This window comes from Trematomus bernacchii, unplaced genomic scaffold, assembly GCF_902827165.1.
Source record: "Trematomus bernacchii unplaced genomic scaffold, fTreBer1.1, whole genome shotgun sequence".
Classification (NCBI taxonomy): Eukaryota; Metazoa; Chordata; class Actinopteri; order Perciformes; family Nototheniidae; genus Trematomus; species Trematomus bernacchii.
Window position 1 is genome coordinate 208,660 of NW_022987905.1, and position 17,928 is coordinate 226,587.

General features: G+C 39.3%; 2 protein-coding genes across 49 annotated transcripts in view; one reads left to right on the top strand and one right to left on the bottom strand.

Annotated features, from left to right (window-relative positions):
- The window catches only part of LOC117470176 (von Willebrand factor A domain-containing protein 5A-like), a 71,489-nt gene extending 59,068 nt beyond the window's left edge, over positions 1-12,421 (bottom strand). For 45 of the 48 annotated variants that reach the window (XM_034114790.1, XM_034114828.1, XM_034114799.1 and 42 more), the window contains exons 1-14: positions 12,267-12,421; positions 11,394-11,441; positions 10,813-11,015; positions 10,504-10,726; positions 10,212-10,372; positions 9,994-10,108; positions 9,712-9,887; positions 9,541-9,629; positions 9,106-9,250; positions 8,691-8,770; positions 8,493-8,607; positions 8,220-8,378; positions 8,004-8,107; positions 7,386-7,618 (exon numbers count right to left, since the gene is read on the bottom strand). In XM_034114790.1, coding sequence (XP_033970681.1) covers positions 7,386-7,618; positions 8,004-8,107; positions 8,220-8,378; positions 8,493-8,607; positions 8,691-8,770; positions 9,106-9,250; positions 9,541-9,629; positions 9,712-9,887; positions 9,994-10,108; positions 10,212-10,372; positions 10,504-10,726; positions 10,813-11,015; positions 11,394-11,436 — 1,846 coding nt within the window. In that variant the 5' untranslated portion in view covers positions 11,437-11,441; positions 12,267-12,421. Of the gene's footprint in view, positions 1-328; positions 796-894; positions 1,019-2,909; positions 3,077-3,671; positions 3,714-3,970; positions 4,016-5,193; positions 5,254-7,385; positions 7,619-8,003; positions 8,108-8,219; positions 8,379-8,492; positions 8,608-8,690; positions 8,771-9,105; positions 9,251-9,540; positions 9,630-9,711; positions 9,888-9,993; positions 10,109-10,211; positions 10,373-10,503; positions 10,727-10,812; positions 11,016-11,393; positions 11,442-12,227 lie in introns of those variants that run through there. The other 3 variants (XM_034114827.1, XM_034114781.1, XM_034114780.1) reach the window with 3 other exon arrangements.
- A 1,907-nt stretch (positions 12,422-14,328) lies between these two features.
- Positions 14,329-16,057, top strand: LOC117470165 (zinc finger protein 239-like). The gene is made up of 2 exons (XM_034114759.1): positions 14,329-14,346; positions 14,842-16,057. The coding sequence occupies exons 1-2, from the start codon at positions 14,329-14,331 to the stop codon at positions 15,964-15,966; spliced, it is 1,143 nt and encodes a 380-aa protein (XP_033970650.1). The 3' UTR covers positions 15,967-16,057.
- The last annotated feature ends 1,871 nt before the right edge of the window (positions 16,058-17,928 follow it).

Consider the following 17,928-nt stretch of genomic DNA (forward strand, 5'->3'; position numbering starts at 1 on the left):
GCTGCACATCAGCCTGTGAGACAGTCTGTCCTTGCTTCCTGGCTTTCTAAACTCCTCACTATCAATATGAGTCAGGAAACATGTGAACGCAGAGTCTTATTCAAACAGCTGGCAGCCAAAAGTTTCAAAAAGTAAAATGAAGAAGTGGCAAGTGTTAAATTAGTAGGTTTTTTGAGGGAAGATGAAATAATAAATACAATTTTGCCAGTATTTACATTCAAATAACATAGTTTGAAGACATTGCAGATCTAAAGTCACATTTTTCTGTCCAATTTGAATTGTTCCAGTATAAACTCCAAACAGGTAATCAAATCAAGGAACAACCGTGGCCCATTTGTAGTGTTTTTATTAGATTTGAAGGAAATTAGCACACCCCATATTTGTCATTGCATGTAACATGGATACAGTAAATGGTTATATTGTTAACTCAAATAAGGCTGAGAAAGGACATACAACAGGACATCATTTTGGCCAATGCTAAAAAACAATCCCTTGGTTTGAAGGACAAAGCCTTAAAATATGTTTTGAGCCTATTAGTATGGTAGTACTCCTATAGTATTTGGTACAAACTATAAACAGACAAGCAGTAAAATAGTTCAGCTTTTGAAAAACATGATGAAATGCACTGATAGCAAAATAAAGAAAAGGTATTCGAATGACAGTAAATCTGCTTTCTGGTAACAATCCTGAAGGAGAAGTTGCTTTAATGAAAACCTCAGATTCCCAGGGCATCTTGCTGCACCTTACAACCCAGCAGAGTGTTTCCAGCCTCCACACACTGCGTCACACGAGGTGCTGAAAACAAACACAGAACCAGTCATCACCAGAGGAACCAGATTTTAAACGGCACACTGTTAAAAACAACAGAACATTACTTGTTTTTCTGGTTTTTACCGTTCTGAGCACGCAGCCATGACACAGCCTTCATAGCCAGAAGCTCCCACTCCTCCTGAGCATCCAACTTGAAACCATGAAGCCAGATCAGAGCCAGAATGGTGGCCCACACTTCCTTGTTCACCTAATTCACACACAAAAAACAAAAAGATGTATAGGATATAAATAATAAGTGATGAGTGACAATCAATGGATGTGGGTCTTTTACTTTCACTGGCCTTGTGGATTCAGTTCATATAGCGCTAACTTTGTATCATGACTATCTGTTTTTGTTTTACTATCAGTGTTTCCTTGCTGGTTACAATTGATGGACCAAATATCCAGTGCCGCTTAGACATGTTAATGTGTCCGTTGGCTGACAGATTGAAAAACTTTGAAGACTCCTTCTCTTCAGTAACATGCTCTTTGTATTACTCTTATACAACAATATGTTCCTTTAATATCACCAGTGTATTTCTGTGTTTCTATTGTGATATACTCTAATGTCATGAGTTCTTATGCTGCGTTCACACCGGACGCGATGCGAATATTCGCTTCGCTCCTATCGCATCGCTCTAAACGCTCGAGTTTCACCGCGGCTGTCAGCTGTGTTTACTCACATCATTCAAACAAGATGCGCTGGCTAGGGGGCTACAACTACAACTAAATTAACATATTTTACCGTGATTTAATTGTAATACACGTTTCAAAATGATGCCGAAGTAACAACATACTGATACCGGTTAGTAAAAACCATGAATTAATGCTTTGACAAGTCTGCAGGCGAAAAACCTTTTAAAATGCGTGTTTTCTGAATGAAGATCAGATCGATCAGGCTAAGCTAACGTTGTATATGCTCCGTCCACACTCACAACAACGGCCTACAGACATAAATAAACCAGCGACTGTATTCGCCATGACACAGACAGTCTGTGGTTTGTTCTTCTTTAACTTCTGTATAGTTTTTGAACAGATATGAGGAGCTGTGAGCTCTGTGTGCTAACTGCTAACAGCTAACGGCTGATGTTTTCTGGTTGAAGACTTAACAACGTTAACAGACAGCAGAGCAGTGGGAGACGGTTGGTCAATCCCCGACCCGTATTGCGCATGCACAGATCTAAGATCCTGTAGAAATGATAAAAAAGTAAAAGTCTGCTGCTTATTGTTCTACTAGGCCAAAATAGAGTCAAAGAGTATATGAGAGTGAGAGTGTGTTAATTAATATATTTGGCAGTTTGGAGTAAATCTGTAGATTTGTTTGTGTGTGTGTGTTTCATGTATACAGTAGGCCTCTCACGATAATTAATTTTGTTGGATACATTTTCCCGGAAATTATTGCGATAAACGATAATATTGTCGTCACCGTTGTATGACCATTTTAGACCACTGACATAATGATAATATAAAATAATAATTCAAGTACATCCTTTCAAACTGCTAGTCACATCCTCATGTAAATGTAAATTTATCGAGTTCATTTTTATTTATCGTACGATAAGTCATTTAATTGTTTATCGCGACAGGCCTATGCACACAATAAAACAGGAAACATGTGTTTGACTTTCATTAGTGAATGAAACTTTGTGCCCTTTATAGTCTGTGTCCAATATTGTGTATTTGTATATATTGTATATATATCCTACATGCTAAGGTCCCGCTACTGACACGATAGCAGTCATTTAGTATATGTGTAATTAAACCCATGATATCAAAATCTCACTCCAGCCAGGTACCCAAAGTTGGCAACCCTGTTGAACGTCAGTGACAGCAGGCTGAGATCCTCACCGCTGATTGGCTACCGCAAGATCGCGTCACGCGAATATGACGCTCGAGTTGAAAGAATTGAACTTGAGCGTTTGTCGCGGCCCCCTTAAGTCGCCTCAATCGCGCCGCGGAATTCGCGTCCAATTTCTGATATTTTATATGGAGTGCTTTATTAAATGCAATAATTTGAATTAGTCCCATCAATATAAAACATTTAATAACCTCAGCTTCAATCAGTCCCATTTGTATTAGTGTTTTGGATAAGGACTCACCTCTGAAGGTTGGGTCATCTCCACCTCCTCGCTGGTCTTTCCCAGCGCAGCAGCCAGGGCCGGATCCAGCTCCCATCGACCAGACGCCCTCTGGAGGGAGACCAGCTGCAGCAGAGGGTCTCTGCGAGGCAGCTCAGGCTTTGCCTCTGGAGGCTCATCATACATAACTGAAATATAAACCAAATATATAATAACTACTGAATAAACATATTTTTACCCTATGTGATGAATGAGTTTTGATATAGTACGAGGCAGATCAGACCATTTGTGCATCTAACTCCCACCAGTGTTTTTTCAGATTTATATCCATGCACTGGGTAAAATAAACAAAATGGTTGCATATTTATGTCTTTTTTGCATTAACAGCCAGATGTTTTTGTATTTACGGACTGATATTTTGTATCTATTTCAAAACCTTAACCAAAATCAGTATGGGTTGAGAGCCACTCATGGCTGAATCATTTGCTATCCCCAAAGTTTTTATGTAACACTTAGTTTAATCATTGCTCTCGATCATGAATCTTGGCTGCCTCTGGTTCTGCTTGACACCCAATTTATTAATTATTTTGGTAGCATGTGGAAGCTGTTTGACATCGTTCTAGATACATCTTTTCAATATATTCATAAAATCATATTGTGAAATGACTTGTCTATGTTGTAATTGTTAATGTTCCTGAACTGCACACATAAAACATCACATTTTATGAGTCTGTATGAAAATTAACCGATACAGTGTGGATCCAACTGAAACAAATCAGATACCTTCTTGTTCGAAATCGTCTGCCATTTGATATCCATCAGATTCTGTCTCAGAAGAAATACATAGTTACAATAGCAAAAGCATACCAACATATTTATTACATATTTTGGTAACATTTGGAAGCTGTTTGACATCCTTCTAGATATATCTTTTCAATATATTCATAAAATAAAATTGTGATACGAATTGTTTATGTTGTAATTGGTAATGTTACTGAACTGCACACATAAAACATCACATTTTATGAGTCTGTATACAAAGAACCAATACAGTGTGGATACAACTGAAACAAATCAGATACCTTCTTCTAAATTGTCTGCCATTAGAAGTCCGTCAATCGCAATACCTGTTTCAGAAGAAATACATAGTTACAATAGCAAAAGCATGCCAAAATCTGGCGACGGCATGTCCCGTAGATGTCTTCACGGCTGGACTGTTAGCACACATGTGAAGTTTGAGCACTTTTTCAAAACGTGAAGCATGTCAAGGAAGTTGAGTATCTGAAGTGTAATTTTTGTGTACTTTCGGGTTAATAATGTGGCCTTTTTGGCAGTTTAACTAAAAGGTGTGCGGCTGCTGCTGTGAGGAAATATCAGCCTGAAATTACAATGGGTTTTAATGGAGACATGTTGAACGTTTTTGTCACTTCATGCCCTCAAGAGGCATTTTGTTTAATTATTTTTGCTTAATTATTTGTCATTTTTCAAGCTACGAGATGTTTTCCTACGTTTGTCATGAAAAATTATGTCTCAGGAATGTAGGGTTTGGGAATTATGGCAGTTTTAAAAAAGAAATATGAAGGCAAATTTCAAGATTTCCTACCCTCTAGCTGTGACATCACGTACTCTGCCTTAACGAGCTGCGCAATGTTAAAGTTAAAATGTTAAAAATGGGATGAATTATGGGATGTATCTCTGGAATTATGAAAATTATGAATGATAAAAGTAATAGCGCTCGATTCCCGACCGAGCTGAACGTTATGATGTTTGAACGGAGTTTCTGCGATGTTGAATGTGGGAGGAGAAGACGGACAAAATAACTGTAAATAATTAACTTACAACTAATAACACTTCCCTGTAGGGCTGTGCGATTATGGCAAAAATCCTAATCACGATTATGTTGGTCAATAATTGATATCACGATTATTAAAAACGATTATCCATTTACTTTGAAAACATCCATATATTGAAAAAAAAATGTGAACAGTATGTTTTTAACAGTTGATTACCCTGAACTTTAAGTATAATTCAACAGAAAAAACAATATTTTTAATTAAAATAATAATCGTTTTATTTCGATTACATTGTTTTCGTAATCGTTGCAAGCCAAAATCGTAATCGAGATTAAAATACGATTAATTGCACAGCCCTACTTCCCTGCATCTTAACTTGTTTCGGAAAAATACACTCTCTGGGTATTTCACATTAAAGCTTCATTTCAAAAAGCAATCCCCCCAGAAAAATGTGTTATAGTTTTGACATCGATACACATTTTGATTCAACTCCCATTCAGCTTTTTACTTACCTCCAGCCGCAGAACAATGGTACATCCTCATCATGCACGGCGTAGGACAGCCCATCATCACTTTAAGATTTAAAAAAGTAAAGAAAATTAAAAAGGGTATACTGTAGCTGTCAAAACATGAGACTTTTTTTCGAATCACATGAAACTAAGGCTCCGGCTCCACGAGGACAAATACGGCAAAACGCATCGGAGTAACGCAAATGCAACCGCAAAAAACCTTCCGTCCCCACGCAATATACACCGGATTGTGTCAAGCTCCACGAGACGGCTCCGTTTACATCCAAACGCTGGAAAAGCTGCAGTACATATGCCGAACCTGTACGTGGCGCTGTAACTTCCTCCACAAAAGCAGCAACTTCCTCCACAAAAGCAGCGAAGAAGAATGGTTGTCATGGCTGCACTTCTGTGTATTCTCCGCGGTGGGGGCCGACAGAACCGGGCAGAGTTTTTCGCCGGTCAGCGTGTGTTAAAGTTTAAATCTTCCGGACAAAATTATAAAAGTGCCGGTCAAAGGTCTTCATTGTTATTTATTGAGCTTTAAAACAAATGAATAACGACGATATAATGATATATAATCATCAAATACATCTCTTTTTCCTCTCTTCTGACAGCGTCAGTGTCTGTCTCATGCAGCAGCTGATCCTGTAATGAGTGACCCGACAGTAAAAATGAACATATTTATAACTAGTTTAGGTAGTTTGAGAGGTAATTAAAATAGCTAAGGGTGATGATCTGACTTGAAGTGTGTGTTTTGCTCCCGCTGCATCACAGCGGCAGGAGCTGCGTGTCTCCGTCCTGTCAGATTAGACTTCACTCGCGTTTATGTCCATATCGAGATAAAGATAAATAATCTGAATTCAAGGAGGAGCTCCTGTAGATGTTGCACAAAGAACTGTAGCATGGTCAGTAGCGACTGGAGCACGATAGCAACCCCGCGGGGGAGAGGCAGGGAGAGGCGGGGCTATGAAAACGAATGACCGTATAGGCGACTCCACGGCCCCGTTGGACCCCCCAGAGCGCTCAGTTCCCAGATCTATCCACCTTTGGACCCGTTGTCGTTTGCGGGGTCTGTTTCTACGTTTCCCTTACGGCGTCGTGGAGCTTAGAGGGCTATACGCATGAGAAATATGCGGATTCAACCAGTTTCCGTCCTCGTGGAGCCGGGGCCTAAATTACTAGTTTCTGAGCTTATTAACATTACTCACAAAATATTTTTTAATAGTACTTAAAGGTCTCCTATTATACTATTTTCAGGCATATATTATAGGTCTCAGATATATAAAAAACATGTCTATGATGTGTTTTGCTCAAAATACCAAACAGATCATGCATTTTAGACATCCCTCATATCCCTCTGTTTCAGCCCTGTTAGAGAACTGCTGATTCTGGGTCCGTAGCTGCTGGCCCCGCCCCCTTTGGAGCACACAGGCACACTGTGAGCTGCAGAGAGAAGAGAAGGCTGATAACTCAGCAGATTCTCAGCTAAATTCTGCCTTGATTAAACGCCATATCATGTTCCAAACCACATCATAGATTATTTATGAAACAGTATGGAGCTCAAATGCTTTTTCTCTTGCGGGTTGGGGCGGAACGTTGCCAGGAGTTCAACATAAAGCCAGCTCACATTTTTGTAAAGTCGTCATGACCACAGAAAATGTGGATCAGCTCCGTTGTACCCCCGTTTTTAGAGATGTAGGTAAGGAGGAAAAGAGAGAGGGTAGTATTTTCTGACACTTTGTGAGTCTCCTTACACACCGGGGACACATTTGTAAAAAGGTGCATTTTGCTTAATTGGTGACCATTAAGATACTCAAGTCTTTTAAAGGTCACCTAGTATGCAAAATCCACTTTTTTATGTCTTTTATACATAAATACGTATATTTATATCAGAATTAAGAGATTCTGAAAGTTGGGGGGTGGAAGCTCATTTGCATTTAAAACTACAAACACAGAATCAGCTATTTTGAAACAGGGCTGAAACAGAGGGTTATATGGCATGCTACAATGCATGATTTGTTTGGTATTTCGAGCCGAACACTTTGTATATATCTGAGACCAATAATATATTGTTGAAAAATAGTATAATAGGGGACCTTCAAAGATAACAAAGGTTTAAAAAGTTAATATTTTTTACGTACAAACTTATAGGCATGAAAATGAAGATGGTATTTATTTTTCTTTGAAACACTTACTGGGTGTTGGAACATTTCGGCGCACCAGGGGTCCTTGAATCGTCTCTCCACTGCCTTTGTTGACAGCAATGAAGGCAGTGAAGGCGCTGCTCACTCCTGATTGGACGCTGAGCTCCACCACCTTCTTCTTCTTCACTCCTTCATCTGGCTCTCCTCCTTCTACTACCTCTTCGTCTTCCACCATCTCCAGGGAGCGAATCAGAGTCCGAGCAGCCAACCTGTGCACCGTTAATCTGCGGTAAGGAGAGAGTAGACACAAGTGGATTTAATTGTTTTCATAAGGTGAACATTAGAAGCAAAATAAACTTCCGCATTCTAACGTGATCATGTTTCCCATGTTCACTAGCTTAGTTTAGCGTGTTAGCAAGCTAATTGCTAATTAGCACATTATTTGGACTAAACATCTCTTTTAGGTTACGTTTTAAAGTCCATATTTCATATAAAAGCCGATGCAGGTGATTGCAAAACGTGAATGTGCTGTCTAAAAATGTAGCTTAAGCACATACATTGTAACAACCCTTGTTACCACTTGACTATATACAAATGAAATTAACTCTGTATTGTTAAGTGCTTATCTGATTTAAAGTACTTCTGCAGTCTGAACAAAGCCTGTTTTACCCAGAGTCCTCTGCAGGTTTGAGGTTGAAGTGGAGCTTGTTCTGAGAGGGATGGCCTGCCAGGCTGTACTTCACCGTCACAGAGCCCTCTGCTGCCTTTGGACTCTGAGAGAGCATCACAGGCACAAATGTATAATAATAGCTACAGATATGTTTTTGAACCCTGACAAATCTAAAAGTGAAGTATTTCAGTCTGAGATTTGAGTGTTTCTCCTACCTGTCCAGTGAGCTGAGCATAAATCAGTGACCTTTGACCCTGGAAAAGTGTTGTGATTGGTGGTGAGAGAACAGAGACAGAGACTCCCTTTGGCAAATCCCACTTCACTGAGATATCCACCACAGCTGGTTGTAGAGCAAAACGCAGCGACTGCATCACCTGAGCGGTAAACAGCGTTTTACAAAAAGTTGGCAAAGGCAATGGGTGTTTCACTTAATGCATATGAATTTTCAATTTTTCCTTAAAATTGATACAATAACTGTGAAGTCTTACTTTGGGTTGCATCCTGTCAATGCCTGTGATGAACTGAGCGTGACCTCCTCCTTCTTTGGCCAACCCATTGATAAGAGCGGAGCTGGCCCCTTCCCCAATCCCGAAAGAGAAACACCTACAATACAGTAATTTTGTTTTCAACACACACAGAACTACGACATATTCTGGGAATTGTGTGGGTGTTTGTCGAGTTATCACCTGTGGGAAGCTGAATTCTTCTTCACCAGATTGATTACTTCTTTGGTGTTCCCCACTTCTCCGTCAGTGAAGACAAATAGCTAGGGAGGAGAGTTTACATTTAACTTCAAGAAACATAGCATCACACAATGTGCAGCATGTGTTGAGTCATCCTCATTATATGAGAGTTGTGTTAGATTGCTGTTTTAGTCACACACATGGTTTAAATGGAAAATTCTAAGGAACAAGGTGTGGCTGAATCAATGAGGTTACAGGCAAGATATATTTGCAAAAACAGTTTAAAGTGTGTGTGTGTCTCTGTGTGTGTGTGTGTGTGTGTGTGTGTGTGTGTGTGTGTGTGTGTGTGTGTGTGTGTGTGTGTGTGTGTGTGTGTGTGTGTGGTGTGTGTGTGTGTGTGTGTGTGTGTGTGTATTACTTGTCGAGGTTGATTGGGAATGCAGGCCTGGCTGTAAATGTGTTTGAGGGCCTCAAGGATCTCAGTTCCTCCCAAATCATCTTCCATGCCTTCAACCTTCTTCAGAGCCTCTTCCATGGTCTTCTCACTGTACTCCACACTCTTACTGCAATCAGAGTCACATTAATGGAAGAGGTCAGGTGGGGAATAGCTATGTATGTGGCACTAACAACTTCAACACTGTATTTCATATACCAGCTCACCCTACAATCTTTCCATAGACTAAAGCTTATCTACAATCTACTGAATATATTTTTCATTAAACAATCTATAGTTTTGCAGGATCACACAATATGACTGACCTTTTTGCCAATGCTAACATGAATTACAGAGCGATATCAAAAGATTAAGCACATTTTTGTGGACTGAGTGACATGCAGTAAGGAAGTGACTCACGGGAAGATGTGTTCATAGCTTGACCCGAAACTGTAGATGTTGAAATAGCAGCCCATTGGTATACTCTTCAAGAGGAGCAGCAGAGTATCCTGAAGAGAGGAAAGAATAGATGGTGAAGACTACTATTTCAGAGACAATGATTTTATGACTTAATTAAAACATAATGAATACCCTGGCACTCCCAATGCGAGTCTGTGAACCCTCGTTGTTGTTCATAGGGACACCCATGCTGCCAGATCGATCCAATAAGAACACAAACTCTCCACATGAGGCGAGTGAAGACATCACAGCCTGGGGGAACTCAGGGTACAGACTCAGCATCACCAGTGGATCCCCCATCAGAGTGCCTGAAACACAGGAGAGACAGAAGATGTAACCACTAATTTGGGTTTTTATTTTTTTATTACAACATATAACTGTGAGGCTGAAGATAGTGAACTAAAGTGCACTCACCAGGCTTGGCAGAGGTCTGTCCTGCCTCCACCACAGCTGTGGGCTGGTGGGCATCTTTGTAATAAATCAGAAGTTCAACATCTTTGTCAAACTTGTGTCCTGCAGCCAACTTAACCTGCAGGTCCAAAAACACACTAATAAATATAATGAGGTGACACTTCTTGGTCTTAGTAATTAAGAACAATCCCACACACGGCACATTTAAGCACTCTACCCACCGTGGCCTGGCTCTGCTCTGTGTTCAGATACTTCAGAGGGTCCATGGGACAGTTGGACTCTACTTTAGAGACCGGACGAGGAGAGGACACCCGGGCAGAGAAAGACAGACTGTAGGGCACCAGAGAGGCGGGAACAGAGGTCACCTGGACACCTTCACTACCTGTTAACAACACAACACAAGTTAGGAATATTGTGAGAAACAGTACAGTGAGAGAAATTCACGCAGTGTGAATCTGGGAGCTCTATTGTATAAACCCTACAGTACAAAAACATGTTGGCTGGTTTTCCTACCCTGTGGATGGTAGCGAGGGTTGAGCACAGCAGGCAGAACAAACCTCAGCCCTTCATCAGCCTGCACAGCCAGCTCAGTGACGTACTCCAGCCTGATGGAGGCGCTCTCTCCTGGAGGCAGACTGCCCACACTCAGAGAGAAAATATCTGGACTCTGATCACTCTCCTCCAACAGGAAGGCCTGCTGACCGGAGCTCAGAGCGTCATCGTACTCCTCACGAGCCTGGGGTACAGAGGACACTTTGAGCAACATTCACTGGGTTTACTGAGTTGTTAAGCTCCATTGTAGTGAGTGTTTCTCCAGCTCACCTTCTGTTTCTCCTTCACCTCAGCCACAATCTGTGTCTGTCCAATCGTAGCACTGAAATGACAGACAGCAGCATCTCCAGGCATAGGGAAGACAAACACAGCCTCCAGTGGTTTGTCCTCCTTGTTCTCATAGTTCAGAGTGGACACCACTGTAGCCACATGGTCCCTCACCTCCAGCTCCACCTCCACACTCTTCAGAGGAACTGACCGAGAAGGATACACAATGAAACAAATATGTTTTTCACTCCTGGTAATAGAGGAATTTGTATTTGTTATTTCCATGGCCCTGGATATATTATTATATATCAACATTTGTGAACATCAGGTATTCTTTCTTTAAAGCATTTTTTCTGGGTAACATCACACATTGTCATTTTATCCCCCCAGTTTTTGGATTTGGTAGATAGTTGTTCATGTCGTAGACCATAGAAATCACATGTATGAATTCTTATTTAGGATTATTTTTGAAAATGTGCCCAATGGCCTTTACAACTAGCATAAGCTTTAGAATTGTAATCTTACATGACTCATTATTATAGAAAAAAATACTTTTTTTATCAGTTTTGTTTAAACAACTGTACCTGGTTCCTGTTTAGAGGTTAGCAGACCACAGCAGTTCTCCATCTTAGCTGTAAAACAAAGAACACATACATATGAGATATTCTTCCTGCTGTAGAGATGAATGGTTATGATGTCCATCTACAAACATCTCACCAAATACATATTATAACAGTAGTAAACAGTAACACAGACACACTGGTGATTCAAGTGAAAGAGTATATTGCTGTAAAAAAGTGAAAGAAAACAGAATACTTCCATCAACAGTATGTGTCTGCAGACTTAGATCATTTTACAGCTTTAATATATCTGTCAGCATCATGTCATCCTTCTGTAGGTGACCCATAACCAATTCCATAGGATTTAGCATGCAATCATGACACAAAGGTTATCCGATATGAACTGATGATTATATCAAAAGTACAGATTACTTCTACAAACAAAATTACGAATTCAATTATTAAATCCCCCCATACATGCCAGATGACTTCAATGTGCGCATCTCTCTCAACAAATGTACTGTAATCCGCTATAAATAAATACATAATTAAGATCTCTTTTGCCTTGGCCTACTGCTCCACCCTTCCTGGTTCAGTCTGCGTCTTAAAAATGTGTATTTCAATTATTATTCTCTATTAGCATGCATTGCTATACAACTGTGTTATTTAGACAAACAGCTGCATGCTTAATGATTACTTAATAATATAATAAAAAAATAGGCTTATGTCACTCAAGAGTGTTTAAGTATAAACAAAATAGAAGCTGATGTCTGTAAAGCTCAGATGTAAATTCAAAACAACAATATCAACAGAAACACGCAGTAAAACGGGGTTTCAGTGCGTTCATTTTTATATTACCTCAGACGTAGTAGTTTAAACGGACATAAGAATTCCTACCTGTCAGGACCGGTCAGGACCAATGTTTCGTGTCCGGGGTTTACTGAATTTGCTTCAGGTAAATGTGGGGAGGCAACTTTTCAAAAGTAAAAGCTTACAAATACAAAAATGAAAGTCATGCTTTCCGGGTACGCTTGATTTCAGTACATGAGCGCTCCCGGTGGGTGGAGCTTGATGATGCAATATGAGAGCTGTTCAAACAGCTTTCTGTACAACTCCTATCATTCACAAATGTCTCTGAAGTACTACAATAACTTATAAATATGCTGACAAGTTGCAGATATTGTATTCTATTGTTTAATTTAAATCACAGCTTAGACAATCCTACTTCCTTGAATATCTTGTTATTGTTAATTTGTAAATTCAACATGTATTTTCTACTTTCTTGTTTACTTCTTTTAATTTTTATTGTACATTGCCATGTCTTTTTATGCTGCTGCAACACAAACATTTCCCAAATTGGGATCAATAAAGTTCTATCTTATCTTATCTTATCTTGTCTTAAAATGGATCAGACTGCTCTTCTGTTATTCTCTTCTGTTAATAAAGACTTCCACTGAAGTGTGAGATTATTTTTGAGGGACAATCATGTCCTGGACCTGGAAGCATTTTAGGATTTACAAACCCCAACATTTTTAGAGAGTTTGTTAAAAGACCACCAAGGTTACGGCAAGCAGATCTTTAAGTTGTTCAAGTTTTCTCCATTAGCACCAAATCGTCATATTCTTGATCTGACGGGAGACTCACAATTCATATTCTGTGGCCATAAATCTACGCTAAACGCTCAAGGTTTGATTTTTCGTGTTTATTGTCCAATGTGCACAAGGTTTCTCATAGTTTGTGCTGCACAAATAATAAAGCAGGTGTGGAGTCTTAATTTAAGCCATTAATGCTAAATGTGTTCAAATGTCAAAGCTCTGATACACATTTAAAAGACAAATAGTAATCTACCAGGGGGAAATAGAAAACATGAAAGTGCAGGATTTTATTGTTGCTGGGTAGGCTAGGTAGTAAAGGTTGTGGCAGAGGTGGGAGAAGTACTCAGGTCTAGTACTTGAGTAAAAACTAGTGTAGGGATACTCTGTTAGAAGCAAACGTTCAAAGAGTAAAGGTGCTCATTATTCAGATTGGACTATTTCAGAATAATATATTATATTTTTGATTATTATTGATGCATTAAAGTGTTTATCAAAGCAGGTAACGTTTCAGCTACTTTTAATTACGTTGTATACTGCAGGGTAGCTTGTGAATTTACTCCAGGTGTAACTAAAGTCTTGTGTTGATTATATTTCGCATTATTCATCCAAATCTGCCATGACAACCACTTTGGATCCAGTTTCCCCCCTTTTTATTTAGATGAGTTAATAACTACATATCTTTCTTCAGTGTGCAGTATTTTGGTTAAGATTCAGACAATATCATATATTTATTGTGGGGATTGTGTTTACTTTTAAAACATTTAAATTGGAATCTTTGAATTGGATTCAGCCGTGGTCACCATGGAAACAATCAGTGCATCTATCAAACCTCACCCGAGTAAAGACGTTAACCTGCGCAAGTTATTTAAACTACTTCCTCACAACGGTAAGAAATACAACATTTTTAATGCTGTGTGACGGTCTCTGCTTTACAGGAGCAACTTCGTCTGACTTGTAGTATTTTGTTCTTTATATTGGTAACTGGTAATGATATAGATTACCTGTTTTCGCTGCACATGATTGGCTGACTTGAGTTGCTCGACTTAAATGGTGTTATTGTCGCTATTAATGTTTACGATATAAAGCCATAGTTCATTTTGAAGCTGCATGTATTTAAGAAATGCACAAACTAAAGCACAAGATACTTCTCTATTGTTAGATTTACAAGTGTCTAGCTGGATCGACTCTAACTCTCTTTAAGCTTTGTGGTAGTGATTGTTTTGTCAAATTCAAGTTTCCAAGGTTAACATTTTGAATAACAATACATGTTTTTTTGTATTCTTGTGTTTGGTAAATAAGGTTTATGGTCATTGCTGTTATTGCATATGGCTGAACATCTGGTAGAAGATAACACAAGCTGCAGAATGAGTTCATCAGCAGAGGTAAGTTACTTTAACTTTTAGGTTGACTATAGATCAAATGAGATTACTGAAACAATGTCATTATGTTAAAAGTTTAGCTGTCCATTTTCCATCATGATATTGGTTGAAAAAAAAAGAATTTAGATTTTGCATGTCCTTAATAATATTTAATTTAAAGGGTTCCTTAAAAAAATGTGTCTGAGCGCCAAGCCCTTTGTATGTATTTTTAGAGAAAAACAAATTCAGTCTGAATCAAACAACCAATCAGCGCGTATTTGTGCAGTAGTTGTATCAAGTTAATGGGTAGTTATATTTTTTCTGCAATCCTGTGTTTATTCAGTGGTGTTTAATTCTACGAGTCAGAATGCCTGTTCAGGTTTCATTAAAAACCTTACTATATTACTTCTGTCACATCCAATTTTGACTCTAGACATTCCTATGTGATTAGAAATTGTGATTTAACATTTTGTATCTTCTAATACACTTTCTATGTCCTTTTTTTGTTTTGCTTTATAGAAAGCGACCAGCAAAAACCCAGTGAGACCTCATGATGAACGTAAGGAGAGTATCATTGGAGAACAGCTGGAACAACATCAGTCTACCCACACTGTAGAAAATCCACAATCAGGTGACCAGTGTAAGAAGAGTTTCAGACTATATATCGATCTGGAGGCCCACCGGAGAATCCCCACTGGAGAACATCCTTACTCCTGTGACCTCTGTGAGAAAAAGTTAAAAAATGTTAGCAATTTGAAGGTCCACCAGCGCATCCACACCGGAGAGAGGCCTTACATCTGTGACCAGTGTGAGAAGAGTTTCAGTATCTCAAGCAATTTGAAGGTCCACCAGCGCATCCACACCGGAGAGAGGCCTTACATCTGTGACCAGTGTGAGAAGAGTTTCAGTAACTCAAGCAATTTGAAGGTCCACCAGCGCATCCACACCGGAGAGAGGCCTTACATCTGTGACCAGTGTGAGAAGAGTTTCAGTAACTCAAGCCATTTGAAGGTCCACCAGCGCATCCACACTGGAGAAAAGCCTTACATATGTGACCAGTGTGAGAAGGGTTTCAGTAACTCAAGCCATTTGAAGGTCCACCAGCGCATCCACACTGGAGAAAAGCCTTACATATGTGACCAGTGTGAGAAGGGTTTCAGTAACTCAAGCCATTTGAAGGTCCACCAGCGCATCCACACTGGAGAAAAGCCTTACATATGTGACCTCTGTGAGAAAAAGTTTCAAAATGTTAGCTATTTGAAGATCCACCAGCGTACCCACACTGGAGAAAAGCCTTACATCTGTGACCAGTGTGAGAAGGGTTTTAGGCAAAAAAGACATTTGAAGGTCCACCAGCGTATCCACACTGGAGAAAAGCCTTGCATCTGTGACCAGTGTGACAAGGGTTTTAGGCAAATAAGCCATTTGAAGGTCCACCAGCGTATCCACACTGGAGAAAAGCCTTACATCTGTGACCAGTGTGACAAGAGATTCAGTAACTCAAGCAATTTGAAGGACCACCAGCGTATCCACATCGGAGAGAAGCCTTACACCTGTGACCAGTGTGAGAAGAGTTTCAGAGAATCAGAACACTTATTGACCAGTGTATCGCACATTGGCGTAAAACCTTCACCAGTGCATTGAGACTTTAGAAACAGTGATGTGGACTTTTTGACACAGCTTGCTGTTAAAAGATGTTGTTTAGATTTTAAGAGTTGTCATGAAGTGTTCTCAATAAAATTCATATGCATGCACTTAAGTTGTCAAATTGTATTTTCTTCAGCAGGAAAAATGCACAAACAAACACAGCTCCCTAAAGAGCAAAAAGGTTTTCAAACAGAAAGACTCGTTATCACTGTGCTACATTGCTAATTTACCAAAATGATAAAGCATAACACTGCTGAGCGTGTGTAGAGAACCTTCAGCCTCATATGATGCTAGTTATAGAAGTGCTTTGAGACATAAATACAATATGTTGCTGACTGATTTATGAATGAATGATACTATTTTAAGACATCTTACAAGGTGTTGCACAGGGGTTTAGCCTTGGTCCATTGATGTTTATATTAGACATGAATTACATCATTATTTTTAAAGCAGCCCTATAAAAAGAATTTTTAGATTAATATTTGTATGTTGTGCCTCTACTGTGACATGTTTACATGCTTTAATGTTCAAAAAGGTCTTTATTTTTCTCATACTGCCTGTACCGCAGCACCTCTTTTCACCCTCTGTCTGAAACCAGAGCCCTGTCTGCTCTGTATATTGGATTTATTCTGCATGATATTGACTAAGTGGTGCCTCTGCGGCAATTCGATTTTTGAGTTTGTTTTTAATTTATTTGTTTGTAGTTTAGCTGTTACAAATATAAATATATATAATTATTATTAAATCAATCACATTGGCCATTTTTGCGAAATATTCTTTAATTTTTATGAACACCCCCAGTGTAGTTCTGAAAATACAGGTGTAGATTTCTTTCAAAATAAATCCACTGGCTGGTGGTCCTCTCTATGAAGCAAAATGTCACCAAATGCAATGACACACGTTTATAGTGTGGGACTATGACAATTCTAGAAAGTTCAACAGACTAATGCAAAAAGGCTTGTATTTACTGTACAGCAGTAGTCAAGCATATACACTTTGTAGGATTTATTCATTTTAAAATGTTGAGAGTGAACAATTAAACAATCTTTAAAAACAATCAATAGTGTTGGAGAATCACCTCATATCAATGATTTGTCTACTGTAAGAGCCATCATGAGCCAACAATGAGCCAACAATTACAGAGAAAAGATGAAGCGCATTTTTGTGACTGAGTCAAATACAATATGGGAGTGACTCACAGGAAGATGTGTTTACAGCTGGACCCAAAACTGTAGATGTTGAAATAGCTGCCCATTGGTAAACTCTTCAGCAGGAGCAGCAGAGTATCCTGAAGACAGGAAGAGAGAATATATGAAGACTACTGGATAACTAAAATCCTAAAAGCAACAACAGAATATGAAGGCACTTGTTCAATTATTTTTACACATTTAAGAATTTTCATTTAGATAGCTGTGGATGAATAGGATAATGACATTTGCAATAGCAATGGAACACCGTCACTAAAGTGTACTCACCAGGCTTGGCGGAGGTCTGTCCTGCCTCCATCACAGCTGTGGGCTGGTGGGCATCTTTGTAATAAATCAGAAGTTCAACATCTCTGTCAAACTTGTGTCCTGCAGCCAGCTTGACTTGCAGTTCACAAAACAAACAAATAAATATAATATATCAAGAGATACTTGTTTATAGTTGTGATAAAGAAGCACACAGCCGACTTCAGCACTCTACCCACCGTGGCCTGGCTCTGCTCTGTGTTCAGATACTCCAGAGGATCCAGGGGACAGTTGGACTCTACTTTAGAGACAGGACGAGGAGAGGACACTAGGGCAGAGAGAGAAAGACAGACTGTAGGGCACCAGAGAGGCAGGAACAGAGGTCACCTGGACACCTTCACTACCTGTAAGCAACCGGAGACACGTTATGAATATCAGAGGCAGTACAGACTAAAACCTAATTCTTACACAGGTAAAAATTATTAAACACAGTTATTATCAAAGGCAT